Source organism: Pipistrellus hanaki (genome assembly GCF_964339955.1).
Source record: "Pipistrellus hanaki genome assembly, chromosome: 1".
Classification (NCBI taxonomy): Eukaryota; Metazoa; Chordata; class Mammalia; order Chiroptera; family Vespertilionidae; genus Pipistrellus; species Pipistrellus hanaki.
Genome location: NC_140503.1, coordinates 91,017,541 through 91,045,413, shown reverse-complemented (window position 1 = coordinate 91,045,413; position 27,873 = coordinate 91,017,541). Strand labels below are relative to the sequence as shown.

The 27,873-nt window shown below is 43.2% G+C and overlaps 1 protein-coding gene across 17 annotated transcripts in view; it reads right to left on the bottom strand.

Annotated features, from left to right (window-relative positions):
- Positions 1-644: 644 nt before the first annotated feature.
- SVIL (supervillin) overlaps positions 645-27,873 on the bottom strand; it is a 263,352-nt gene continuing 236,123 nt past the window's right edge. For all 17 annotated transcript variants that reach the window (XM_084875354.1, XM_084875358.1, XM_084875345.1 and 14 more), the window contains 15 exons: positions 27,029-27,165; positions 26,295-26,442; positions 26,021-26,166; positions 24,598-24,773; positions 21,641-21,785; positions 20,986-21,262; positions 15,558-15,709; positions 13,060-13,165; positions 12,212-12,419; positions 10,573-10,706; positions 9,893-10,048; positions 8,386-8,529; positions 6,770-6,894; positions 4,544-4,699; positions 645-4,445 (listed from right to left, as the gene is read on the bottom strand). In XM_084875354.1, coding sequence (XP_084731480.1) covers positions 4,359-4,445; positions 4,544-4,699; positions 6,770-6,894; positions 8,386-8,529; positions 9,893-10,048; positions 10,573-10,706; positions 12,212-12,419; positions 13,060-13,165; positions 15,558-15,709; positions 20,986-21,262; positions 21,641-21,785; positions 24,598-24,773; positions 26,021-26,166; positions 26,295-26,442; positions 27,029-27,165 — 2,297 coding nt within the window. In that variant the 3' untranslated portion in view covers positions 645-4,358. The remainder of the gene's footprint in view (positions 4,446-4,543; positions 4,700-6,769; positions 6,895-8,385; positions 8,530-9,892; positions 10,049-10,572; positions 10,707-12,211; positions 12,420-13,059; positions 13,166-15,557; positions 15,710-20,985; positions 21,263-21,640; positions 21,786-24,597; positions 24,774-26,020; positions 26,167-26,294; positions 26,443-27,028; positions 27,166-27,873) is intronic.

The window sequence follows — 27,873 nt, the reverse complement described above, 5'->3', positions numbered from 1 at the left end:
AATGCTTGCATTTTTTTCACATAGATCAGTGTTACTATTTTTTAAAATAGCTTTCTTGAGGTATAATAAACATGCCATAAAGTATGCCTCTACACAATTCAGGAAGTTTTAGTACTTTTTCAGAGTTGTGCAACCATCACCACGATCCAGTTTTAGAACAATTTCTGTCTCCCCTAAAAGTTCCCTGCACTCAACCTTCATTCCCACCTCCATCTCCAACCACCCCGATCTGCTGTCTGAATAAATTAGCCTTTTCTGAAAACTTCCCCTTATCTCAGAAATGCATTCTAAGACCCCCCAGTGGATGCCTTAGACTACAGATAGTATGGAAGCCTACATATCCTGTTTTTTTTTTCTCCCTCTATACATACTTCTTATGACAAAGTTTAATTCATGAATTAGGCACAGTAAGAGATTAACAATAATTAATAATAAAATAGAAAAACTATAACATACTTTAATACGTTATGTGAATGTGGTCTCTCTCTTCTCATAACCAGTCTGCCCACCCAGATGAGTCCTAACTGACTAAGGGTTGGGGAGCATCCACAGCATGGAGACACTGGACAAAGGGGTGACCAGGTCTTGGGTGGGACAGTGCAGGACGGACGGCACAAGATACCATCACACTACTCAGAACTGTGCACAATTTAAAACATGTTTATTTCAAGAATTTTCCATTTAATACTTTTGGGCAACAGTTGATCATAGATGGCTGGAATGCAGAAAGTCAAACCACAGATAAAGGAGAGGACTGTAAATGGAATTGGACATGTGGCCTTCTGTGTTTGGCTTCTCTCACTTTTGGAGGTTTATCCAGGTTGCAGTATGTATTAGTAGTTTGTTCCTCTAACTCAGGGGTGGGGAATGCCTGGCTCGAGGGATGTATGAGGCCTGTGAAATCATTTGGCCTCGCCCTGCCAAGGCATTAGGGGAGAGTGAGTTAATTAAATGTTTGACCAAATTTACCTGGCTAAATTTTTTGTTGTTGTTGGTTAATCCTTACCCGAGGATATTTTTTCCATTGCTTTTTTAGAGAGAGTGGAAAGGAGGGAGAGATACAGAGAAACATTGATGTGAGAGAGATACATCTATCGGTGTCTCTCACATGTGCCTTGACAGGGGCAGGGATCAAGCCTACCACTGAGATACATGCCTTTGACCAGAATGGAACCCAGGACCCTTCAGCCTGCTTTAATCACTGAACCAAACCAGCCAGGGTTAGCAGGCTAATTTTTAAGTTGAAAATTTTGTATGAATCTCAAATGATATTATATTAGTAAATATTCAAATGGCCCTTGGCAGAAAAAAGATTCCCCACCCCTGTTAACTGTTGGGAAATTTGTTTTAAAGTTTACCACATTTTATTTATCCATTTGTCAGTTGATGGATAAGTGGTTGTTTACAGGCTTGGGTTATTATGAATAAGGTGCTGTGAACATTCATACACAAGTCTCTATATAGACACAAGTGTTACTTTTATAATCAGAAATAAAGAAAAACAACAAAAGTAAAAGGCCAAATGGATTTTCTGAAATGCATCTTTTACCAGAATAGGAGCTCTGTGAGTGGGATGAAGTGTTGAAATAAGGAGAGAAAGGAGTGGTCTCCTGAGCCGGCCGGCTTTCCCTGGCCCCGGCCTGGCCACTGCCTAGCAGGAACAAGTAGGTACAACAGCTCCACTCCTCTGGAAACTGTTCACATTCACATGGTTCCTTCCAAGCCTCAGAACACACACAATGTCTCGTCTGTCCCACTGCAGCTCTGCTATCAATCCCAACCCAAACATCAGTGCCCCTCTGCAAAGCCCTTTAGCTCAAAAGCTTCAAATCATGGAATCACCAATCGCCTGACTGTTTAATAAAAGCTCATCAGGGAGGTTTGCTTTCCGAGAGGCTCTGGAGAACGGTGCAGTATCCTTGGCCAAGTTGTTCAGATTTAGCAATTCTAGTTTTTAGTCTGAGTCCTTTCTCAGTATGCAAAGGTCAAGTCACAGCTATGAATGGAAAGGGACCAGAAAAACCACACAAGGGAGGATCTACTTCTGTAAGCAGGAAAGAGATGTGGGGACAATGTAGAGGCAAAGGGGCAGGAGGTGAACTGGCAATGCAAAATGGGAAGCCCTACTTCTAGAGAAGAGGCGGGAAGCAGATGGATAGACAGCACTGAGGGACAATGTTTAATATAAATCGACATACACGATTTGAAAGCACTTGGTGGTAATGATTATTGCTGACGACACCTATCTATAGCCATGGCAGGCTCTCCAATGGAAGCTCTTATAGCAACCTGAGTCACTTTCCATGCATACACGAATCCAGGTGACCTCTTTGAACTGACATAGCAGCCCTGCCTCCCTTTCTTTTTTTAAGTCATCACCTGAGGATATGCTTGATTTGAGAGAGAGAGAGAGAGAGAGAGAGAGAGAGAGAGAGAGAGAGAGAGAACATCGATCAACTGGTTGCTTCTCACATGTGTTCTGACTGGGGATCAAACCCACAACCTAGGTATGCACTCTGACCAGAAACCTGCAATGTTTTTGGTATATGGGACGATTCTCCAATTAAGTGAGACACCAGGCCGGGGCCCTGCCTTTCTTCTGCACATTCCACTGGTCACCCTACTGGCTCTTTGAGTCCTTCTCCGTTTCCCATTGCTTACTATCCATGGGGCCTATCCTCTGAGCTCCTTTCTCTCCTACAGTTATTTCTTTGGAAGAGTCCACTCATTTGGGTTTAATTTATAATTTCTAGGTGTGTGACTCCATTCTTTAACTTTCAATTTCCCTATGCCAGCTACAGTAACAATAATAGTAATGCCAGCAGGTACCTAGGATTTGACAATGTTTAAGGAGCTTCCATTTGATCCTCACCAAGCATCAATCCTGTAATGTGGTCAGGAAAGCTGGTATTGACTCCTTTATTTGTTTATTTGTTTGTTTATTTATTTATTTATTAAAAAGGAAATGTAGGTAGAATACATCAGTGATTGCTCAGTATCACATAGTCTTAAGGTGGTGGGACCATTAGGGATTACAGTCCCATGGTGAGAGCATACAGGTAAACGACCATATTTAAGGCAAATGCCATCCAATATGTTAAAGTTAAACCAAAGTGGAGGCAGTAACAACTTACAGTAGGTCTATAGAATTTTTTCAAACTATGGACCTAGGATTTTAACAACATATGAGCCTGTGAAGAGTTTTCTGGCTCATTTTTAATTTTTCTAAATGTCTTATATATTCAATATTTAAAAAGGCACAGAGATCCTGAATTTGAGATGCAGATATAGTTGTAGGTAAAGAGCTTCTGTTAAAGGATGATTTACAAAAATATGCCATTAACATAGTACTTGTAATTAATCTTATAGGTGGAATATCTGTCTATTTAGTCTTATGACCTTGTATAAAATCTTGCCCTAAACGCAATTAAAAGAACAAATACTGTTTAATGGTGGGATATCGTTACTAGGCTAACATTTGCAAAAAACATATTTTTCAGAAAGGAACATGCTTAGAATTCAGTGTGAACCAATCAGTTAATTGCTGTGTTTATTCTGAAGCTTTTATTTTGGAGTCCTAGATTGCAAAATGACATGTTTAATGTTAACAATAGGCATTAGAAATTAAGGTGTTTTTTTTATTTCTACTATTTTAGAGTAAAATTGTAGATAATGTTCCAAACCATCATCAAAAAATGCAGGGCAAACTTGTATGTATATAAACTGTACATAAAAACAAGGCACTATACATGTTGGGGAGATATTAAGGTAGAAGGTGAACTTGCACAGATTCCATGCCAGGCTGTGCACATTTCTGTCTGTTTTAGCACCGGAAGCAGCACTCAGAAGAAGTAAGACCTAATGTAATGCCGAAGAAGACGCTTCTGAACACGGTGAAGATACGTATCGGCAGAAGAAACTCCATCTACTTTGACACCTCCCAAAAAATCTTAAAAGTGAATGAATACATACTGCTTTGTTAAATACATATTTGATTTATATGGTGTTTATATAAATATATATATTTTAGAATCCATAAACTATCAAAATAACACTTTATAAAGAGAACTGCTTAAAAAATATCGGCAACACTGAGCTGGAGCCAGGGGCTGAGAAGCGCCGCTGAGCTGCACCGCGGATTTTATTAATGTTACCTGTTGAATTGCGGAGAGAGTTCCAAAGAGTTCTCTTAAACATTTACAAAATACACAGCTACAGGACAAGCGGTAGAGCTAATAACTTCAGGTTTTGAAATCTCTGATTAAGAAGCATGTTTTAAAACACAGGAACTAAAAATATCCACTTTCCTGGTCCAATGGTATTGAAAGTGACGACAGGTTCCACCGGCATCTCTCCGCTCAGAACAGACCTTTGGCTTTCTTCAGGTTCACCTGCTTCCAGGCGGGCAGTGCATTGAATTCCTCTCTTGTCATGTCTAGTGCAAACTGGAAGAATCGAGAGAAATGCCCATGTGTTGAGGAAGAGGCCTCCCGTACCAGCCCACCAAGTGGCTTCCTGCTGGTCTATCTGAAGGAACACTCACCTCAAAGTCCTCATCAGTGAGATAAATCTCCAGCTTTAGAGGGTCAACCGCCTCAGGCAGAGGCCTGGCCAGGAGATCAGCCAGAGGATAAATGGTTTTACAGAGCTTAGCTAACACGTCTTCCACAAGGGTGATCTGATTGGAAACTTCCGTATCCTAGAGAAGAGAACGGGGTAGAGAAACTCTGTGTCCCATATCTCAACACGCTCTATCATGTGCCTGCAGACACACAAGCCTGTCCGATCTGCATGCCAGCCTGAAGACCCTCCCTCACGGGGAAACTGGGCTCTAAAGTGGAAAGGAATTGCTCAAAGCCCCCAGTTCTCTCAAAGGTCCAACAAATCCTGTCTCAGGGCTGCCTCAGAGAAAAGCTTAGGGGATATCATTTGAGTGAATTATCACATAAGATTATTAAATTTGAAGTCTAAACACCAGAAGGACCCCAAAAATGATGCCTACCAAACAATATTTAAAAATAATTAGCCTTAAAAGGAATCACCCTTCCCCTTTCCCCCTACCTAACCCAGGCTCTGTTTCTTAATTCACATTAGAGAAAGAAGGGAAGAAAATGCATCTAGAATACACTGCGGTTGAATCAGAATTTTTTAAAAATAATATATTTATTTAAAATATATTTTTATTGATTTCAGAGAAGGGACAGGGAGGGAGAGAGAAACATCAATGATGAGAAAGAATCACTAGTTGGCTGCCTTCTGCATGCCCCCTACTGGGGATTGAGCCCACAGCCCAGCATGTGCCCTTGACTAGAATCAAACCCAGAACTCTTTAGTCTGCAGGCTGATGCTCTATCCACTGAACCAAACCAGCAGTTTTTAAAAAAATTTTTTAAAACCACTGACCAGCAGTGGAGCAATAGTGGTCAAGAGGCAGGTTTCAGAGCCAGCCTGAGCCTAAGACCTGGGGCAAACTGCTTCCTGTTTCTGTGCCTCAGTTCCTTTATCGGTAAAATGGGGATAACAATATGATTAATCTCAATAGACTGTTGTGGAAATTAAAGTAGAAACCAATGTAAAGTAATTGGAGCAGTTCCTGGCACAGACCAAGCTCTCAGTGAATGTTCATTATTATTGCAACTTGTTGACGTGGGAAGCCAATTGCTCATTGGCTGAAAGCCTGCAGCCTGCACAAGACACTGCACAGTCCCCCACCAGCCCCGGTGACGGAGCATGAATACAAAGAATGGCCATGATTTATGGTCTTGAACTTAGACTGCCGCAACAGTGCCTCTATTTCCTAGAACTTTAAAACGTGGTGGATCGCATAGTTATCATAAACAGAGCCTCCTCCCTGACTGTGTTGGACAGCAGGCTGCGTGAGCCCTCCCTGTGTCAGTGAAGTCCGTTTGGCCACAGACAGGGTAGCACTGGCAGTGATGCCTACACTATGAAAGGCTTCCTCCATTGTTAAGCAGCAATGAACTTTTCTTGTTTAAATTTATTCAGACTTCTTATAAAATGCACTCATGCCATCTCCGCCCTTCTCGGAAAAACAGATCTCCTACACAGAAAGAAAAAGAAAACAGACCTACCAACCCTTTACCCATCCACCCAAAACACTATTGGAACTGCTTTTGCTAGCAATGTTAAAAACCTTAGAAATTAAGACATTCTATATAGTTGCAGGAAGCTTCCTTTTTTTTCTGTGCAGATGGAAATTATAATATTCTGATTTACAATATTTTTTGGCAATAGAGATTCTGATAAATGCCTCATGTGCTATCAGGTGGTCTCATAAAAGAATATTGAGATAGTGAGCAGTGCCTTATAAGGAGTGACTCATAATACATTCATTCACTTAGTTATCTGCATATATTAGTGCATCTCAGAGTTATTCTGTATCTCCTTTAATACAAGGTCAACGTCTGAAACACGAGCTTTGTTGTGCCTCATGTGGCCCTTTAGATTTTTAGCTAACAGAGTGAAGAGATGTCAGCTTTTATTTGTGGATATTTTCAAAGTAATTAAATTCACCTTTGCTTTTTAGTTTTTTAACTTGAGTATTATATGTAAAAAATTACCAAAATACTTCAATTGGCTTCTCCTTAGGCTTTTCTTCTTTCTAAGCTAATTCTACACAGACGGTTAACATGTAAATGAAAAGACATGTTCTCACTTTGAAAATGCAATGGGATGCTTCTTCCCAGGGAAAGTCTACCCACAGTCCACCAGGCAGGGACCCACCCTCCCAGGGAAGGGGTGTGCTCACCATTTCTGTAATCTCAGCAATGTCCTCTCTGTGCTCCCAACTGGGAAACATGTTAGTGAATGTCAGGGGCTCCAGACCCGCGTGGATCAGATAGGACTTGGGCGGTGGCTTCTTGATGTTTTTTCCTGTGGATACACAGAATGCCAGTGTCAGTTGACCCCAAGTGGGCACGGAGACCCAGTCTCTCTCTGACTTCCCTTGAAACCTTTTCTTGTTTGTATGGATCTCTTGACTTCATACTTGAAATCAAAGTTATGAGTATTTCATAACAACACTTGGATGATGTTTACATAACGCTCGTTTTATGCACACGACTGTATAAAATGGCATGTACCCCATCTGACTGCAGTGTCTGAACAGGACAAAATGTGTCTGAGTCCTTGGATGGGAGAAAGCCTCTCTCCGTGCTTCTGAGTGGGGCTGTTTCTTTTTGCTGCATTCAGCGGAGTCCTAATGCAGCGTCAAGCTCAATGGGAATTAAACAGTCAATGACAGCATTTTATATGCCACTTTAGCTTAAACATTTGGTGGGAAGTTTAATAAGTTATTGGTTACTAGAGAGCTTTTAAAGAACAGAATCCATTGAATACTTAGTGACACTAAACTAATCAATAAAACCTTTAAAATCCAGAGAAGACCCTCATTATTGAAATCTTCAGTTTATATAAAAGTCCATAAATCTTAGATGGACAGTATAATAAAAAACCAGGAGTTGACTATAGAACTTTCTTTTTAGCTATTACGCTAAAAGTAATAATGAATGGTAACACGGTTGCCATGAGCTTTCCAGCCTGTGAGGGAGCTTTCTACTCCATAACAGTGTGACGTGCATGTGGAGAGTGTCCGGTGGAGGCCAGCGTGATCCTGAGTGCAGAAGGGTTCTAACCAGACCAGGGCATTCCACAATGTAGATGACCTTGACCAACACAGAGGATTGAAGGTATAAACACTCCATGTGGATAAAAAAAAATCCACATGTAACTTCTGACTGCCCCAAAACTTAGTTGCCCCTTAATATCCATTGAGTATTGGTTCCAGGACGCCCCACAAATCTCATAATCCACGATGCTTCAGGCCCCTATTTTAAATGAAATGATGTAGAACAATGCCTGTAGTTGGCCCTCCCCATTCTCAGATTTCGAACTGTGGACCGAAAATACTTTTTGTTCAGCAGTTAGTTGAATTCCTGGATATGAAACCTGCAGATATGAAGGGCCAACTGTATAACTATGGAAAAAAATCTGGGTGTAACTGGACCTCGCAGCTCAAACCTTGTTGTTCAAGGGTCAACTGTGCAGCCTCTAAACTCCAGGGCAACAAGTTAAATGGCTTCACAATATAAAAAATAAAAATGAAATCTCATTCATGCTGGCAGTTGAGAATACATGAATCTGAAAATTAATAAGCCTCAAAAGTTAAAGAGAAAGAAAACTGGCTTTATCACTGTCTGCCAGGCTTCATCAAGGCTGGCATACATAGAAAGGGAAGGCCTGATCTGTGATACCGACCAAGTCTGCAGACAACCAGCTGGGCACTAGCTTCTGAATAATGCTGGTCACCATCCCCCAGGGGTACCTGGCTGGCCCCGTCCCAGCCCCCTCCTGCAGACGCCTCACCTCTGCAGTACTGGAGCACAGTCTCCATGGCGCTCTTGCGATCGGAGGCCCAGCGAATGCGGGCGGAACCGGTGATCTTGTTCTCGATGGGCCACCAGCCTTGCCAGAGGTACACCTCATGGTGATTGTCCACAAGAAAAAGCGCTGTGAGGGCAAGGACAGACCAGACCCTCAGAAGCTCCTTCCAGGCCAGGCTTCCCAGCCTAGCAGGTGCTTCCCTCCAGGCTGCCTCTGCAGGGGGAGATCCCCTCGGCAGTTACTTCCAGGGGGAAGGGAGGAAGGGCCTCTAGGCAGAGGTGGCACTGATGGTACAGGCCGCTTTCCTTCCCTCTCCTCCTCTCTCCTCCTGTTCCTTCTCCCTTGGTTCCTCAACCGCAGACCTGCCCACGGGCCTCTGGGAGTCCAGAGGCTGCTAAGAGGGGAAGGGGTAATGCACGTGCCACTAAAGGGGTGTTAGTACCATTTATCTCTTGAGAACATGAACACCTGCAGAGAATTTCATGCTTGCCCTGGGCCTGAGTTCAAGCCTGTGTATGACTGCTTTGCAGGTGATGTATATTCATGGTTCCTAATGAGCTCTAAAAATGGAGTTCCTCACTTTTTCTCTTGATCAAACCATCAGCCTCTACACGGCATAGGGCCCTCACTTGCTAGCTCAGCTTGCCCTGAGAGTAAGCACATGTTTCAGGATTCATACACCTGAAAAGCCAAGTGGAGGTTAGTAACCCTTCCTGAGCCAGAGGATGAAGAGGATGGCGATCGGCCTCCCTTTTTAAAAGACCCTTGCTGATATATCCCGCAGTATGACTGTACACCATCAAGCTTTTATCATGGTGACCTGGGCTGCCAGTGGTTCCAGGCTCTTGTTATGGGAAAGGGGAGAAGCCATGAGCCAGGGGAGGCCGACCTTGGGCTGGACTGCAGGGAGGGCAGAGAGGTCTATAACACAGCGCAGTCTGTGGTGGCTGTGACTGTCCCAAACAGAATGAGAGCACAGAGGTCCTGTCTTGAGGTGGTGGTCTAGTAGAAACAGACCTGAGCTTGGGCGAGAGCCGTGGCTCTGCTGTGCAGCCTTGGTATGGTGGACACTATTCTTTGCCCAATTCAGCAGATACTCTCAACTTCCTGCCCCTTGGCCACTTGCTTTACCAGGCTCCCTTGCATCTGGGGTGGCTATGTGACAGAGCTCTAGCCCAAGGGATGTAGGCAAAAATCTGCTGGGGGCTTCAGCAATAAAAGGGAGAGATGTGGCCACAGGGCCCAATACTGCTGTACTAACCTTTTCCAACAGATGTTTTTGGGCAAGTTAAGTAACCGAGTTTCTTATACTATGTGGTGGATGCCAGTTTTTTGGGGGGGTAGGTGTGAAGATTAAATGAGATGATATAAAAAAATGTTCTAGCAGAGTACTTGGCAAATAAATTGCCTAATAAGTGAAAAGGGGTAATACTTTTTGGAAGGTGTAACTTCTGCTGCTCCCACGACCATTGCCCTCTGGGGGCCATACCTGGCTGCGGTGCACTATACAGATCTTCCTGCAGGAAGGGCATGGAATTGACCACAGAGGGGGCTCGGGCAGGATACATGAATTCCGTGGCCAAGAAATCCCCAGAGGAACTGCTGAGGATGAACAGGCGGGGTGTGAAGTTAAAATTCCCAGGATCTTGGAAAGAAAAGAGAACAAAGCTGAAGACAAAATAAGTACCAAAGTAAATTTCAGAGGGATTAGAGAATTAATGTAAAACACAAAATAATAAGGGAATTAGTATAAAAATAGGCAGAGTTTATCTGCACTTGGAGGTCGAGAAGCCTTTTTATTTATAATTGCAAAAGAAGCAATCAAAGGAGAAGAGATTTATGCACTGACAACATAAAAAATAAATATTGCATTGCAGAAAAACCTACAAAGAAAATGAAAAGGCAAGTAAAAAAATGCTGGGTGTGATTTTTCCTGGTAGAAGTAATGTTAAGTATTTATTCTCAACCTCCTTCACTTGTACCTCTTTCACGATACAGAATTTTTATTTGGCATTATAATTCGTTATACAAATTATTTAGCCTTGTTGGGTTGTAGGCCCATGAGGCCCATTAAACCTAGCCTAGGTTTAATTCCGTGTGCACTGTACATAGCTCAATAAATAAGTATTGCATAAATCACTGACCAGAGGCTACAGAAGGTGGCGTTACCTTGAAGCATGCAGTCGTAGGCTTTCCGATCTCTCCTTCCTAACGCGTCCCAGAATCCCAGAGGCTCGGAGCCTTCCTCACACTCGTGTATGGTCACTTTGCTGCTACTATGCAGCCCGGCTTCCAGGGGGCATCTGTGTGAAGACAAATCATTTTTATTAAGCTTTGGAAGTACTGACAGCACAAAATTATTTAAGATTAAATCTACAGGTGAGTTCACCATCTCTCTTCTGCTTTCCAACTAAGTCAATTCTTACAAATGAATAAAAACATGCTCTGTGGGGTATGGGTTGGTGTGGCCCTTAGAGAGGAATGTACAATTACATGTAGTTTGTAATGAATAGAATATATATTTCTATATGTAATATATGTATTTGCTATTCCTGGTCTTCTCCTGTGGGAACATAAGCTTCATGGGGACAGAACTTGGATTTATTCACCGGCAAGTCTCTAGTCCCTAAACCTCTGCTTGGCACCAAGTAGGTGCTCAAGAATTGCTGTTGAATGAATGAGGGAATGAGTTCTTTATTCTTTTGTTGTTGTTCTTTCCATGTAAAGACTCTGATGAGCCAAGAATGCCTTTGAATACCTAACAGAATGTCATTTATCATCCCTCCCTTCTCCCTGGCCTGCAGGGTAATGTTTTGAGATGAAACATCTTGCTTCACAGCCACCTGCCTGTTGAAAGTTCACTTGCCCTCCTGTCCCTCTCCGTGTGGCGGTGGGTTTAGAGCAGTAACAGGGAATGCAGGCCCACAAGTTTTGATGCCCAGAGAATGGATTTTACCTTGTGGCCCTGGGAAACTCCTCATTTTACTGTACAGACGTGACATGGTCCTCTAAGTTCTCCCTGAGGAAATGCTGGGCGTCTCCTGAGTGACTGGGGGCACTGGAGTTTCTTTGTCGGGTTGCAGTGTCCATGCTGCATGAGCTGCTAGGAAGTGCTGAGCCCCCAGCAGCAGCCTGCCTCCAGACAGGTGACCGGCCGGTAAAGCCCCCTCCTCAGGGCCTCACTTAATGCTATGGCACCGTATGTTTTCTCTGTGTAAGTGGTCAATGACAGTACTTGCCTGGGAGAGGAATAAAACCCTACACCTGGTGGGATGTGCCTGAGAACTGCCTCAGGGATCCCATAACTCTTTTAGGTGGCTGCTTTCCAGAATGCAGAAGCACAGTTGTTCTTTACAGAGGCACATCTTACTCCAAACTCACTAGCTAAGTGCTTTTTAATATTCCACTGTTCTGACAAAATTAAACCCTGAACTTCTTAAAAGATATCCAAAATTTGCTCTGTTTAAGTAACATATGACTTTTAGGCTTATATTCAACAGCTGAGTCACACCTATAAAGAAAATAAAGTGCTTGCTGAGGTCTTTTTCATCACCCCTCACGCTGCCTTTTATTGAGGCAGATAAACCTTCAAAAAGTGGGAGGAGCCCTCAGTTGAAAGTTTTGGCTGAGATGCAGCAGAGCCACTTGGAATGTTAGACCCTGACAATGGTCATAACTGTCTTTGGTGAGGTCACTGTAAACACACGGGGATGTCCACTAGGAATCCAGGGAATCTTTCTGGCCTCAGGCGGTGAGTCCCACCGGTAACCCCCCTTCCAGAAGAGGCCCTCATACCCACAACACTCACTGTTCTTTGATTTTGTTTGCTGCAGTCCTTCCAACATCCTTCGTGTGGGCTTGGGCTTTGCATCCATGCCACAGGTAGATGAGGGCTTTAGTGACGTTGAGAACAACCATGGATGTCCTGGACCTCAAGCTACTACAGTGACAGGCCACTTCCAGCAAATTTCCTTCCATGGGCACTTCTCCTCGCACACAGTACAGCCTCCACTCACCTGTAGGGGGCACCAGTGGCACAGGGTTAGGAGGTATGCTGCACAAGGAGACTGGCCTTTGGGGGCCCTCTTCCCCAGTGAAGAGCAAATTCCATTCTATGACTTAAGGGAAGGTGCAGACTGAGGCCATGGGCCATCTCACTGCCAACCCAGAACACACTTCCTTTTGGAGTTAGGAATAGGTTGTCAAAAGTTTACGATGCAGAGATACCATTTTCACAAAATTTATAAATGCCTAAGTAAGAATAGGCATATATAAAAAACCTCTTAAGGATTTATTTTATGTTGTATTGGGTTTTTTTGGATGGTGGCCAATAAAAATTTTGTAATTTATAATAGACATCCACTGATTGTTTTTTTTTTTGTTTTGTTTTGTTTTTTAAAAGAGAGAGTCACTGTGAGGATTCTGTATAAGGTGAAGTAATTTTGCAGCCTCCAGCACACAATGCTGGATGCAGGGTCCACCCATGGGGTTGGTAGAGTGAGAGCCCGTAAAGATGCTTTATGAGGCAGACATCAGGTGGCTTTCGGTGGTAAAGCATGGCCATATGAGGAGAGACTTACTCTAAACCCCCACGCCTATAAAAACACCTTCCAGGAGAGGGGGAAAAATCCAAGTCGAACAGTAAAAGCGACTCACTTTGTGCATTTTCTTCCTCCTCTTCCCTTCTTCCGGAGTGCACCACCATCCCCCCTTGGAAACACTGCAGGAAACAGGGGGGCTCCTTTCCCTGAAGAACCTGGACCTTCCAAGTTAAACACATTAAAATAAGTAACCTGCACTGGCTTTCCAAAGGCATACTAATTATATACCCTATTGTAGAAAACATGAAAAAATACAAGACACAGGAACAAAAGCCAGTGACAATACTATTATTTAAAGATAACCACTATTAAAAATCTAGTGTATAACTTTTCTTTCAAAGTATTTTTCAGGTATTTGTTGTTGTTTTTTCCAAACAAAAATATGATTATTGTTTCATGTTGCTTTCTACCCTGATTTTTTTCCATTTAAAGTTTGTCTGTTATTGAATATTTTTAAAAACATGAATTTTGATATATAAATGGTATTTTGTGATATAAATGTAACATGATTGATTTAAACACATTTTTAACACAGTACACCTCTGAGCAATGAGGATGACTAATCACCAACTGAGTAATCCTGGGGGAAAGGACTGTCTCTTTTGTAACATTTGCGAGAGTTTGATCAGAGCCTTTGTCCACCAACCACGGCCTCCCTGGCCTGGTGACGCACTGTCTCCCGCCAGGTGTTAGCTGCCCCATAATAGCGTCAGGGTTGAGTCAACTCACGCTTACTTTGGCAGGACATTTTCCCTTAAAGAGGAAAGTGTTTATTGAGGCTGGCAGTCAGGAACACTGAAGGTAGGAAGCATTTCTTACCATGAGTTAATTTGTCAACCTCAGGGCCCATTTTGCATAATTAAATGCCATTTTGTGGCAGTGTTTTATATGCCTAAAGTGATTTTCCATCTGTTGGATTGATAAAAAAAAATGACATGCTTCAACCGGATAGATTAAAACTCTAAAGATGACTTTGAGGGCATTCATTCATGGCCTTTCCAAAAAAAAAAAAAAAAAGGAGGCAGTTGAAATTACTCATTATTACAAATAGATGAAAAAGCAACGGTCACTAACGACTATGGGTAAAATATAGACCACAGCAGAAGAGGATTGGATCTCAGGAATCTAGAAGGCTGAGTGAGCAGTGCTCTGCATTTGGAGAAAATGCCTCCCCGTTCTCCCTCCTCCTGCTATTGTTCACTGTTCACCCAAGATAGTAAAAATACCCGCACCCAGAGCCAGCTCTTAATTACTGGTATTGAAGGATGGAACCTAAGGCACAGGTAATCCAAACCCTAGAAAGAATGTTTACATAACCTTGGTTTTCAGCAGCAGTAGTATCTGCCCCTTGTTAAGCTGGCTCTGGGCTATAACGGGGAGGAAGACCAGGACAGATATGGTCTCTTTCAAGCTTGTGGGAAAAGGCAGATAAGTCAATAAAACAAACATGTGGTTTTACATAGCAGTAAGTGCTATGAAAAAAATTGCACATTGGAACATAAACCTGAATCATCCGAGCTAAGAGCATAACGTGAATCGTATGGGCAGAGTTACATACAGATCCAAGGGTCAGAGTGCACAGGCCCTGGGTGGGCAGGAAGAGGCTTTGAGGAGCAGCAAGAAGACCAGAACAGTCGGAACTTGTGCAAGAACAGGAACGATTGCAGAGATGTGCAGGGCTGCCCGTGAGGGTGCTGGGAGACCACGGGCAGGCTGCTGGGAATGTAGCCATGGGTGGTGGAGAGCCTGGGGTGATGCTATCTGGCCTGGTCTGGAAAAACGACTCGAGCTAGTCTAAGGAACGCAGATGTTGGAAACATTAGTTTTTACATTAATCTCTGCTATCTCCTTAGGGTGCATTTGTGTAAGTGGAATAACTGATTAAAGCTTATGAACATTTAAGGTTCTTGAGCCAAAGCTGTTTTCAGGATGGCTGCTTCCAGTTACACTTCCAGCAGAAGCATGCGAGGTCCTCACCCACAGAGCTCTTGCCAGCGCTGATCCAGACTTAAAAAAATATCTACCAAGTTCAGAAATGGAAAATAGCATCTTTTTATTTTATTATGTCCTTTTCCTTGATGACTAGTTAGGAGGAAACTTAAAACACACACACACTTATTAGCCTTTTGTCCTTATTTTCTGGATTTGCTGCTATGTAAAACTATAGAGTTGTTTTGTTGACTTACTTATTTTCTGTCTTTCCCCACAAACTTGAAAGAGACCTTATCTGTCCAGGTCTTCTTCACCATTAAAACCCAGAGCCAGCTTAACAACAGACAGTTACTACTCCTGAAAACCAAGGCTTTGTAAACATCTAACATCTGCTATTTGCCGATACATTTTGTTGAAGACCATGTTACAACAGATGGGCCTTCCTGGCCCAGTGGTAGGGGAGAAAAATGAGGTGCAGCCCAAAGTCTGGAGAAGCCAGTCCAGGACTAAAAGTGTGTCGGGTGAGTTGTCTTTGTTCATTAGAATCTGGTCATTAGGGGACCAGGCGACACATGCTGGGCCAGCTCTCTCGTGTCTGGTGAAGCACTCCCCAGGACGTACCTGGGCTCCCCTTTCTTCATCCAGCTCCACTGTCATCAGAGCTGACGTGCCCTTCTCACTCACGGTGGACTGCCGGCCTTGCCAGAAGAAGTAGACACACTTCTCTCTGCCAGCCACCCTTACGGAGTGCTCCGCCTTCTGCCGGCTCCCCACTGCAAACACAGAACAGCAGAGGGCGGGGTGAGCAGCTGATAAGACAAAAGAAGGGCAAGTGCAAGGCTCTCTGAGGAAAAGCAGGAGAGAAATAGCTTTCGGGCACCAAAGCTGAGGAGAAATCATTCATCACTGGAGGGAAAGTAAATCATACTGCCGGACAAGAGAAAAACCACCTCTTCCAGCTAACAGGTCCTGCAACTTCAGCTGGAGGGAAGTGATCTTGATGCCCTAAGACAGCACCTGCCATCCAGAGGAAGGTGGCACACACTCCCAGGTGATAGAGGAAGTGGTGATGCCACAGCAGGACCTACAGCTCCCAAAGATGCAGGCACAATTTCCTAATTATACCACTCTTTGGCAAAAGATTTGCTGGTAGAGCCGAAACCGGTTTGGCTCAGTGGATAGAGCGTCGGTCTGCAGACTGAAAGGTCCCAGGTTTGATTCTGGTCAAGGGCATGTACATTGGTTGCGGGCACATCCCTGATGCTGGTCGATGATTCTCTCTCATCGATGTTTCTAGCTATCTATCCCTCTCCCTTCCTCTCTGGGAAAAATAAATAAAATAAAAAAAAAAAAAAAGAATTCAGCACCAGGTTCTACATAGCAAAAGAACAAAACTCTAAAAAAATGATTTGTTGGTAGAGATATTGAAAACAACAGCTGGGCCAGCTTTAAGCACAAAGGAAAATATTTAGTCTGTTAAAACTATTCTAGTAGAAAAAACACACTTTGATGTCTCAAAGTTCTGTTAGAAATAGAAGAGATAAATTGCTGACATATCACTTACATCAAACAATCTGGGATTTAAAAATCTGTCACCGGGGCTGTAGCCAGGATTACTAGTAAGTGCGGGTTATCCTTACTGTCTGGCTCCTCGCAGGCATTCGCCTACTTATTAGCAGCCCACAGAAGGCAGATCTCACTGAAGAACAGTCACAGAAAATTAATTGGTTAAGTGGTGGTTTTGGACAGTATTTCAGACCTCAAAACCACTACCTTTAGGAATAGACCCCACTTTAGACATTTGCTCAGAAAATATTATTGAGTAACTACTATGTGCCAGGGAACTCTTTAGGATTCTGGGGCTACAAAGATGAGCAGGATAGACACCTTCTTTGCTTTTGTTCTAATAAACAAATAGATGAGCAAGATACTCTGAGACAGTGGTAGCGACGAGGAAAACAGGCAGGGCCAGGGTGAATGCTCGTGGGACTGCCTGTGGAAGGAAGGCCTTTCAGCAAAGGTGGGTGAGTGGAGGCCTGAATGAGGATGACCTAGAAGGCAGAGTCTTTTAGGCTGAGTAAGGTCAGGACACCAAGCTCTACTAAAATGCCCAGTGGCCTAGTAAGTGGCCTCAGGATGCCAGTGGTTTTAACACCCGTTAAAAATTAATGATGGTAACTGTACTCTTTGCTCTATATTACTTTGATTTTTCTCCAATCCCATTTCACTAAATCACATGTTTCCTGAGGTTTGAAGATAAGAAAAAAACTTATTTAAGATCGTAAGAGGTCAGAAGCCATATTTATGTATTTTGTTTGTTTTTTTGGCCCATCAGCAAAGTACTCTATAACAGTTCATAAAGGATTATAATTCTTAATGTATTTTGACTAAGCACTATCTTCAGTGCCATCTACTGTATACCTCAACTGGTCAAGCCTGTGTATTTTTAGTGGGAAAGTGAAATAGCAACCATCAATGAACAGTTTATAAGTGTCCACAATTAAGTTGGAAGGCACCTGATTGAAATTTATGCTGACTTGGATAAGAATAAAGGTTTACCTTTGATTAGCAACTTTCAACATAGTGAAATTTAGTTGTGTTAACCTGATTATAGGGAAAAGATATGCTTACAATAGGTCACAGCAGTTGATACCTATCTTGGGATTTGTTAGCATGAAGTACATTGTGTAAATATATAGTAGTCATGCTCAATAACCATTGCTTGCACCCTAACCTTCTAAAATGGACTTGAGTGTCTGTGTCTAAAATGAAATTGTATTTTTTAAAACAGTTTTTCCACTAATTTTTCTTGAAACTTTCTTCAACATATCCAAATGTAATCCTATATACAACTTAATTTTTAACTCATTTATTTATTTTTAATTTTAGCAAAAGAAATATTGAGCTTTTATTAGTAAGAACTTCTGAACTAGAATCATTACAGCCATCAAATGCCTAATTTAAAGTGTTAATGTCATCAAAATACTTTCCAGAGTAAGTTCATTAGCAGCAGTTGTATTTAGGAGAAATAGAAAACTGAGGTATGAACTCTCATGGTCAAGGGTCTAGAGCAGAATTCCCTTACTGCTACTTACAGGAATCCGCCCTGTATCATGCTCCACGTGGCCTGACCCAACATCATTGGGTACCCCAAGCAGCTTGTTTCCTGACCTTCGGGAGCAAGAGCCATGCCCTGCAGCTCCTGAGGAGGTCACTAGGGCAGGGCACTGACCCACCCAGGCTTCGAGGCTGCCTTCTGTGGACCCCAAGGAGCTGAGCTCTGCGTGCCTGTGCTGGGTGGCCGTTGTCCAGTAAGAAGATGACTGTACTGCTGCTTTCTGCTGAGCATGTCCTAGAGCATCCTGAGCTCCAAGTTCAGTCCTGTTTGCAGGTGCAGCCCTTGTGGGACATGACTGATGAGGAGCTGGACTAGCAGTCAGCAAAGGGCCCGTGCTTCTAGGAGGACCACATGTGACTGCAAATGCCATTGGTCTATGCTTTTTTGCTTTTAGAGGGACGGTCTGGAATCTGAATGCTCCCTGCTCTAACTTAATTCTCTGAAGCTGGACTTCTTCAAAGCTATAACTTTGCTCATAAAGATACTGCTGGATCTGGCTGTGAGAGGAACACATTGTCTATTTGGAAGGAATACAGAAAGTATTTGCCTGGCTGGAATCATTATTTCTTAGGGGCCTCCACATAAATAGTCTATGAAGACCTCAAATCTTACATTTATTTTCATCTCATTTCATTCATTCATTCATTCATTCACTTGCTATTACTTTTTTTTAATAGCCAACAGCTCAAGTAAGGAAATGCCTCAATTTTACACTGTGGAGTCCCTTGGTCTCCTTTAATAAAACTAGTGAATGGTCCCTCTTGTGTTTAAGAACAAGAATTATGTATGTCTTCAAAGGATATTCCTTAAAGTTCCCTGTTCCACACCCAGAGCTGAGTAGTTTCTTCCCTACTAAATTCCCTCTTATTGTCTTTATGGCCAGCCAGCAGCACAGGTTATTACTTCAGTTTGCCAATTCTTCATAGTGATTCATGGGAGTTGCTATTGTTTTGGGTAAATCAACATTATCTCATCTTCACGTTAAAGGCAGTAATTATGCGAATGTCAAGGATGATTATTTCCTGCAAGGCACATTCTAAACATTATACATACCAGACTATAGTATTGTATGAGTTGAGTGTTATAATCTCTATTTTCCAGGTGAGAAAACTAAGGCTCAGAGAGGTGAAGTAACTTTACCTAACTTGTAGAGCTAGTATGGAGGGCCTGAGAGAAGACCCAAGCCATATGGCTTCAGAGCTCCTGACCTTCCCTCTAAGTGACAGGGCCTCCTTATGAAAGGGAACATGGTTTCAGTGCCCAGCTCCACTCTCTCCTAGCTGTGTGACTCCAGGTGAGTAACTTAATTTTGTGTCCTGCTCCTTATCGGAAAAACGAGCACAAGCACAGATCACATCCCATGAGCTCACTGAGCAGACACTCAGCTGGAGCCTAAGGTAAAGCCCCAGTGTGTACCTGTGTGTTGGGCCCCAGCACCTGCAGCCAAGTGCTGGGCACAACCCTGCACAGCCTCCTGTTCCGCCTTCCCACTGCAGGCAGTTGCCATCTCAGGGGACAGAACTCTCTCGTCATTTATAACATACTAGAGGTCCCATGCATGGATTCATGCACAGGTGGGGTCCCTTGGTCTAGCTGGCAATTGGGGCTGATTGGGGCTGTTTTACCCAGTCCCCATGGGGCCGATTTGGGCTGTCAGGCGGGGACCATGGGAGGTTGACTATCAGAGCGCACTGACCACCAGGGGGCAGCTCCTGCATTCAGCATCTGCCCCCTGGTGGCTAGTGTGCATAAAAGCTATCGGTCAGTTGTCCAGTCGTAACAGTTGCTTAGGTTTTTATATATAGACTAGAGGCCCAGTGCATATAATTTGTGCATGGAGGGGTGGGACGGGGTCCCTCAGCCCAGCCTGCACCCTCTCACAATCTGGGACCACTGGCTCCTAACTGCTTGTCTGCTTGCCCCTAATCACTCCCCTGCCTGTCTAATTGCCCCTAACCGCCTCTGGCTCAAATCCTGCACCTGGGACCCAGGCTTCCCTCCTGCAGCTGGCCGCAGGCAATTGGCCCTGGCTTTGTCAGGAAGGACATCCGGAATGACATCCGTAAGATGTATGGTCAATCCATTCTAATTAGCATATTACCCTTTTATTAGTACAGATTCTTCTTGAAGGCAGGGTCTGAAATATTGACTTGTTCCCTATAAAATCTCTAACAAACAGTGAATGCTGTGCAGTTGATTAATAGCTTTATTTTTGATAAATTAGGAAAGAAATCAAATGGTTCTAAGTCTACAGGTGTTTAATCAGCAAACCATGTGGAGGCAAAGGGGACCGTAAGGAGGTGAATCAATTCTTCTGTAGTTGAATCTCAAAATCAGAACTGTGACATAAACTCCCCACTGAATGGGTAGGGAGGACAGACACTGAGCATAACATAGATAAGGCTACTTTTTGGCAAAGAAAAGGGAGTCTCTCCAGAGTCCACTCCCTGTCCTCCCTCAGAAATAGCTTCTTTCATTTTCAATACATTATTTTTTTGTGAATGTAGTTGCTATAATGTTACCAACAACATTTGGTTTCAGTTCTAAATCATTCACATATGCTTTACTTAACTACTTTAATTTAAGCAGCATCTATCCACATGTCAAATGTCATGTGGAGGCAGATAATCACTTGGCTAGAAAACCTCTGGGGACAGGGAAGGGGAGGGAATGAGGTTCCTGGAAAAATCCCAATGTGCAAGTTTCATCTCTGTAAGGAAAAATCCCGATGTTAGCAGTACTGGGCTGTTAGGAATACATCTACAGGGTTACTAACTGGTTCTCAGAGCGAATGAGTGTGCTGGTGCGCTGCACCCCCGCAGCCAGCCTGAGACATGGTGCACAGGGAGTGGGCTCCGGCAGCCCTGGGGCTCCTGGCCTCGGGGTGGGGGCGGGGCCTGTCTCAGCTTGAAGAAAATGTACGTCACTAACCTGCAGTGCTCACCATATACTTCCACTTGACCACATAGGCGTCCCCTTCGTGGAACTGCCCAATGCTCTGTTTGGGGAGCCTGCTGTAGTCGAACTCGAGGATATGCCAGACATCCACCGAGACACTGGCAATCTCAAAGTGCCTGCGGTCATCCCCTTCCACTAGGCCATAGCCACGGCCCACGTTCACTCCGTCCAGCACAGTGCCAGCTGTCGTCTGGGGCACTGGCACCATCCGGGTCACATCGTATGGCTTGACGTCAGCCCTAGGATCTTCCTACAGGGAACATAAAATGTCTGATCAGTTGCCTATTTTTCCAGCAGTTTTGTCTCGCACTCCGTGCTGCTTCACAGTTAACTGGACAGTGCAAGAGCACAGCTTTCACACTCTGTCCCAGGGCACTGGACTGCACTAGGGAAAGGCTGCATTTATGGGAAAGACTCGGGGAGGCCTGAATACCTACCCCTCCACAGTGAGCGGGACACCCATAAACCCAAAGGTACAAACAAGGCTATTTTCACTCTTCCAGTTGGAATATAGTAGGAAACTGGTTTGCTGTTCTACTAGTAAATCCTGGGAAGTCTTAGCTCTCAGGCCTCTTTTGTTGGGACCCAAACCAAGCCCTGAGGTTTGAGGCCTGGCCACCTGGAATACCTTCTGCTGAGCCAGTTCACTGGCGTTCTTCTCATTCGGTCTCTTCAGTTCGGTCCAATCGAGAAATTTCTCTTTGAACAAAATAGTCTCATTGTGTTCTGTAAGTCTCCCAAATATTGCCCAATCAGGCCGCCCTTGTCCTTTTCTGCAGGTATGTGGGTGGGGTGCAGATAGGAAAAGAGCCATAGTTAAGCCATGATAAAACAAAGGAAAGGAATCTAAAACAAACACATGTATTATGGAAAAACAAACAAACAAAGAGAAAAACACACCAGAATATATAAGTAGTATATAGAATGGTCTGTTCTTTCTTATTTTACCAAATAAGTGACATTTTATTCTTTTAGCCCGAAGCCTTGCAAAACTCTGTGTCCACAGAATTATAGTTGAAATGCAATGAGGACCACGTCAGGACTGGACTTTTCTGGCATCCTAGTACATTCTCGTGTTCGGGAGAGCCTGGGTCTGTGCACTAGGCTGGGAGCAGGTGAGGCAGGAATTACATGCTTATCTCCCTGGCCTCCTTCATGCTGCCCTCAGGCCCCTCAGCTGCTCACCAAGTTTCTGCAAAGTGGAATAGATGGGAGTTCTCCTGAATTCTACTAAGTCATGTTACGACAAGCTCTCCAGTCTAACTCTCCTCTGTTACAAAACTGAACATAATTTCATATACCATGAAGTTAAGATTTGCATATTTATTTCTAGGCCCCTGGATGTGACAGTAGGCAGGGAGAGCACAAGGACACAGGGAAGGAAGTGGCACAGCCCAGCATGGAGGGCTGGTCCTGTCTCAGTCCCTCAGAATGTGAACCTGTGCTTGAAACAAACGGTGACCGAGAGAAAGGTACTGGCATACCTCAGAGATACTGTGGACTGGGCTCCAGACCACCACAGCAAAGCGAGTCATAATCTTTTTGCTGGTGGAGGGTCTTGCCTTCAACGTGTAACACTCAACATTTGTGAAGCGCAATGAAACGAAGTATGCCTGAACATCTGAGAAAACACATGCTGTGGAGGGTCCAGCCCTGAGAAGAAGGTGCAGGCATTTCTCATCCTTCCAAATCAACCACGGGTTGTGAATTATGACCAGGATGCATATGATGCCTCAGACCGATGGGCAGTGCTCACTGGGCTGCTGTGGCTCCTGTTTTAGACCAGACTACAGCTTCTGGCATAAAGGCACATCACAGAGGCTACCTGTCTCAAAGGAGACCAAAGCAAGGTGCAGATACTGCTGCCTCATTTTCCCAGGGGACTTAAGGTACCAAGTATCAGCAACTATGGGAAATGCAGGACTCTCTTGAAAGGCTGAGGTCTTTACCAGAAATGCCGAAAGACTGTCTTTTATATAATTTTGACTCTGCAGACTTGCTAAGATGCCTTCAGGAAATGCATTTGGTGTCAGTTTAGAAATGTATCTTTTAAGTATGAGAGGGAACAGGCCTCAGTGTGACAGTGGGGACAGGGGTGGGAGCAGGTGTGCTTGTCCCCACCCCTGGGACACACACTATCCAATTGTCCAATTGGACTAAGTCATGACACCTCGGTGGTTTCAGGCTCCATGTTTCTTAAGAAGGCTGCACTTAAAAATGTCCGGGAAGCTTTCAAGACATACTGATACTGCACACAAGTTGAAAACACATCTCTGGGGCTGGGGCTGGCACATGCATTTTTTTTTTTTTTTTTTTAGAAAAATTCCTTAGCTGATTATGATCTGGGAGATGTTGATCTGGGGATTGAGTACTCCCTCAGCTGCTTCCAGATCTGCGGGTGTGCCACTGCTAAATAGGAATTGTCCATCATATGGATTTTATTCTCACACATTGTATTTTTCATTTAATATACTAAGTAAAAGATTCTTTTTAGCCTTCACCTCTGTCTGTAAAATGCTAGCTATTACAGTACTAATTTTAGGCTAAATGTGGTTAAAACTTTTCACCTTATATCAACAGAACTTTTAATAGTTTCTATTTGATAATAGTAACATCAATAACTTGATTTTAAAACAGAAAACTAGGTAGGAAAGTTGAAATCTGTATACTAGTTCAATGGAAACGATTAAATTGCAGTTGTGTGATACGTATGCACATCTATTTCTATGACACATACTTTTCTAGTTGTTAAGGGAAAAAAATCTCTTTGCATAAATAATTATTTTTGTTATGATCACATTTCTGTAAGTTTGTGCGTATTTTTATGATTTGCCAAATTATTTAAAAAAGTCCAGTATGCTGTAGAATAGGGGTGTCGAACTCAATCAGAGAAGGGGCCAAAATCTAAAATCCAGCCTAAATCGCGGGCCGAATGGTTTACTGAACAGTCATAAACTGACAATGTCATAAACTGACAGCGGAGTGCAGTGATGACAGCGCGGTGCGGGCCACATTGCAAGGCCTGGCGGGCTGGATTTGGCCCGCGGGCCTTGTGTTTGACACATGTGCTGTAGAAAATAATAATTTTACAATCATTATTTTAATTCCATATCATTCCCCCCTCCTTCTGAGGGAAGGCATAAATATCACCTACTGCCAAATCAATAATAAACCCTGGAATTCAAGGGCTATACTGTGACAGTGTGAAGTTAGAAGGAAGTGTGTTGCTTTTGCACCGTTAGATTAATGGCTGAATTCCAGACCTTGAGAAGTCTTCAGATCAACATGTAATTTGTTTAAACAATTGCTATCCATCTGTCAATAGCATCTGGAATGCTGCAGGTGAAAATAATTTGTTCACTTCAAGACATGTAATATAACAAACATCTTCAAGAAGACATCTGTATTTCTGTATTACTTAGGTAAAAGCTAAAGAAATGTTCCTTTCTAAATATCCATGGTACTGCACAGCAGTTATTTATGAAAACAAAAACCTATGACGAGCAACAGTAGCCAACTGGGTGAGAACTGAGGCCCCTGAGGGAATCTGCTTGCTCTGCAGGGCCGTGAGAATCACAGGAGTACCTGGGAATAAGTGGATTGCATTCTCCGGGATCCAGTGGGTTAATGTCACAGTTCTCATAGTCAAAGGTTCCATTCCATAAGTGCTTTGCCAGCTGAAATGCTATTTTCCGTTGTGCCAATGTAACTTCTTTTCCATGCCACACATAAACTTCACTACCAAAATCAAACACCAGTACCTGGGAGAAGGGCACAGAAGGATTTATTAACTTCAAGGATAAGCTCCAGTTGAATCAGGCTCCCTACTGACAGTGAGTCAAATGGGTGATGACACAAAGCCAGGTGGAGCAATCAATACAAACACAAGAAGATAACAAGACCTACAAGCTGGCACTTCCAGCCAGCCTCTACCTGATGGGTAGAATTCCATTGCATTGTCCGTTTCACTGTCAGTAGGGAGCCCAAGTTAATGTTCCTTCCTCTGAACTCTCAAACTTCTGATTCATCAAAGAGTGAAGGGCATCTTCCTATCATCCTTCCCTTTTCTCCCCCTCCTCCCTCCCTCCCTTTCTTCTTCTATTCATTCAGTTAGTATATACAGGTCACTTCATACATTCCAGGCACAGAGATGACAGGTGCCATCTCTCCTCTATATAGTTCTAAGACCCCCAAGGGCAAAGAGCATACCATACTTACATTTATAATAGGGTTACTCTTTGCTGAACGAATTCATGAATGGGGTACTATCTCTTATTTTCAAGGCTATAGTTTGTTCTACTCTTTCTTCCTAGAATAACTTCTCCCTTCATTTCCAATAATCCAAATTCTATTTAATTTCAAACAAGGCTCAGTTTCACTTTCTCTTTAAAGTTATTCCTGATTATTTCTGTGACCGTTTGTCCTCCCATTTAAATGCCCACACATATGATACAATCAATCTAGTTTTGGATTACAGTCTTTATAATACTCTTCTATTCAATAAAATTTTGAGTAGCACTTTTTCTCTCAACACTTAGATTACTTACTTAATGGACCTGGAAATGTACGTATTTAATATTTAAGGTGTGTGAGAGGAAAAAGGACATATAAATGTATGTATTTAGTATTCAGGGTGTGAGAGGAAAAAAGGACATATAGAAAGAATATATAATTCCCTGAAACTTAAGGAGTGAAAATTATTTAATTTTTATACAAAAATCAAGAGATAGGGCATATATATATATATATATATATATATATATATATATATATATATATAGCCTAAAATAGAAAAACCTTCAATAATTTATTGGAACTCCTCTGAACAATATTCTAAATTCTATATTAGTAATCAAGATGGAAGTAATGGTTGGAAATTACAAATAAATATCCTTTCAAAAGATGTTACCAACTCACGACAGTACTGACTGATAGCTAGGATTTATGGGCACTTACTAACTATTTTATGGGGCAGCCCTGTGCAGACTGCTCCGCCCACTCCCTGTACCTCTTTTGACTGCAGAAGGGAGCACTTTGGGATTTTCCCCCAGAAGTCATCATCAGGAACAAGCTTGTCATCCACCAGACGGTAAGTGCAGTTTGTTTCTATTATGGCTGTTTCATACAGTTCGTCTTCCTTTGGGTCTCCAGCAGCTTTGGGATATGAATAATGAGAGGGTATTACATTAGATGTTGAAATGGGGCTGGTTTAGAAGGATGAAGTATGGGAGAAGAAAGGATATTTAAGTCTTGTCATTCTCTGACATACAGTAAACTCTTACATTGGTAACTGGTTTGGCCACCCAGAAGCTTCCAGAAATCTTTGGCTGCATGAGTGTGTGTATTAATTCCTTCTTCAATAGTTTGGATATAAGTAGCTCTACAACCAAGTTCCCTCTTTGTCTGAATTAAAGTTGCAAGTTCTGAGGCCTGAAAAAAGGGAGGAACACCGTTATCTGGGTAGACAGCCTGTGGCTAGCTGGGGAGGCACACTCTGAAATCCAAGACCAGAAATGGTCTGAAAGGAAAACCTGGTGACCAGAAGCCCAAGGCACTGGTGGTTGAATATTTTTAACAAAATTAAGAAAATGTAACTAAACAAACAGAGGCATTAATTCTTTAGATCACATGAATTCAAACAGATCACATAAATTGGTAAAAGCTACCTGTTCTCTGGACTTTTCCCCATGAAATCCTCATTCACTGTCTGGAGCAAGATTTCACAGGGACTTGGGATAAGCAACTTTGAAGTGATGTGCCAGCTCTTTTTTTACACAAAAGTGAGAACAAAGCCAGGACTTCCCCTGGAGGAATAGGTAACAATGCCCCTAAAATACCACACGTGCACACCTATTGAAAGTTTGATTGAGAGATATTCAGAACAATATCTATCTCTTCTCACTCAAATGAAACTGTGCACTTGAGAAGCTTTGCAATCATCTGGCAACTGGTAGGACATTCTGTCAGTATATAAAGGAGATGCTCAACTAAACTATTTTATTTTTCAGATACCAACCTTCGCCTTTTCTATGACATTTGCAAACTCTCCTACCCACAGGAAGCAGTAGTGGGGAGAGAGCAGGAGGAAGCAGTCCCCGCTGTTGAGTGATGAAGCTCGGGGTTCCACCAGTCTTGTCTGCACATGTCTTCTTCCTGAACACAAGGCAAAGAAACACCATCTCCCAGAAAGGAGAACTCCCCCAGCCACAGGAAGGACCAGAGAGCACCCCATCCGAGCATCGCTTTCAATTCTAAAGAGTCTGGCCTATCTACATTAGTTTCCATGACTGGGAATGGCGGAGGAGGATTCAGAATGGCAACATCATAGATTACATTCCTTTTAGTGCCTTCCCAAATGCCACCATGTCCTCAGGACCACTGTCAGTGTCGTTTTACAGCACAGACATAGGTTAGTTGGGGTTCCTTCCACCAGGAAAGGCAGTACCATGCTCCTTTCCCTTGTTCGCTCATCTCCTAGCCTTCCCAGGTGAGGGAGTGCCTTTCACAGCTTCTGCTTGCTCCAGAGTTTTTGGCTGGGAGTCTTTTGGGCATCAGTCTAGAGTCAAGCACTGCCTTGTGGATCTTCCTACAAACACACTGATAGTATCGTCTCTGGGTTAAAACCAGGAATAGAGGCTGGTTATTGGAGCCTGTCATTGGGATGGACATGGACATGCACAACATACGGGAAACCCTCCCAGATGGAGAGGAGATTTCATCTATCCTCTTCTAGTGATAAATCTTGAGCTGTTGCCACTGGGACACAGCCAAATCTACCCTCAGAGCCCAGAGTTAGGTCTCCCTTGCTATGGATAGAAAAGGTGATGAATTGGAATCTGGGTCTACCTCACTTGCTCTGCT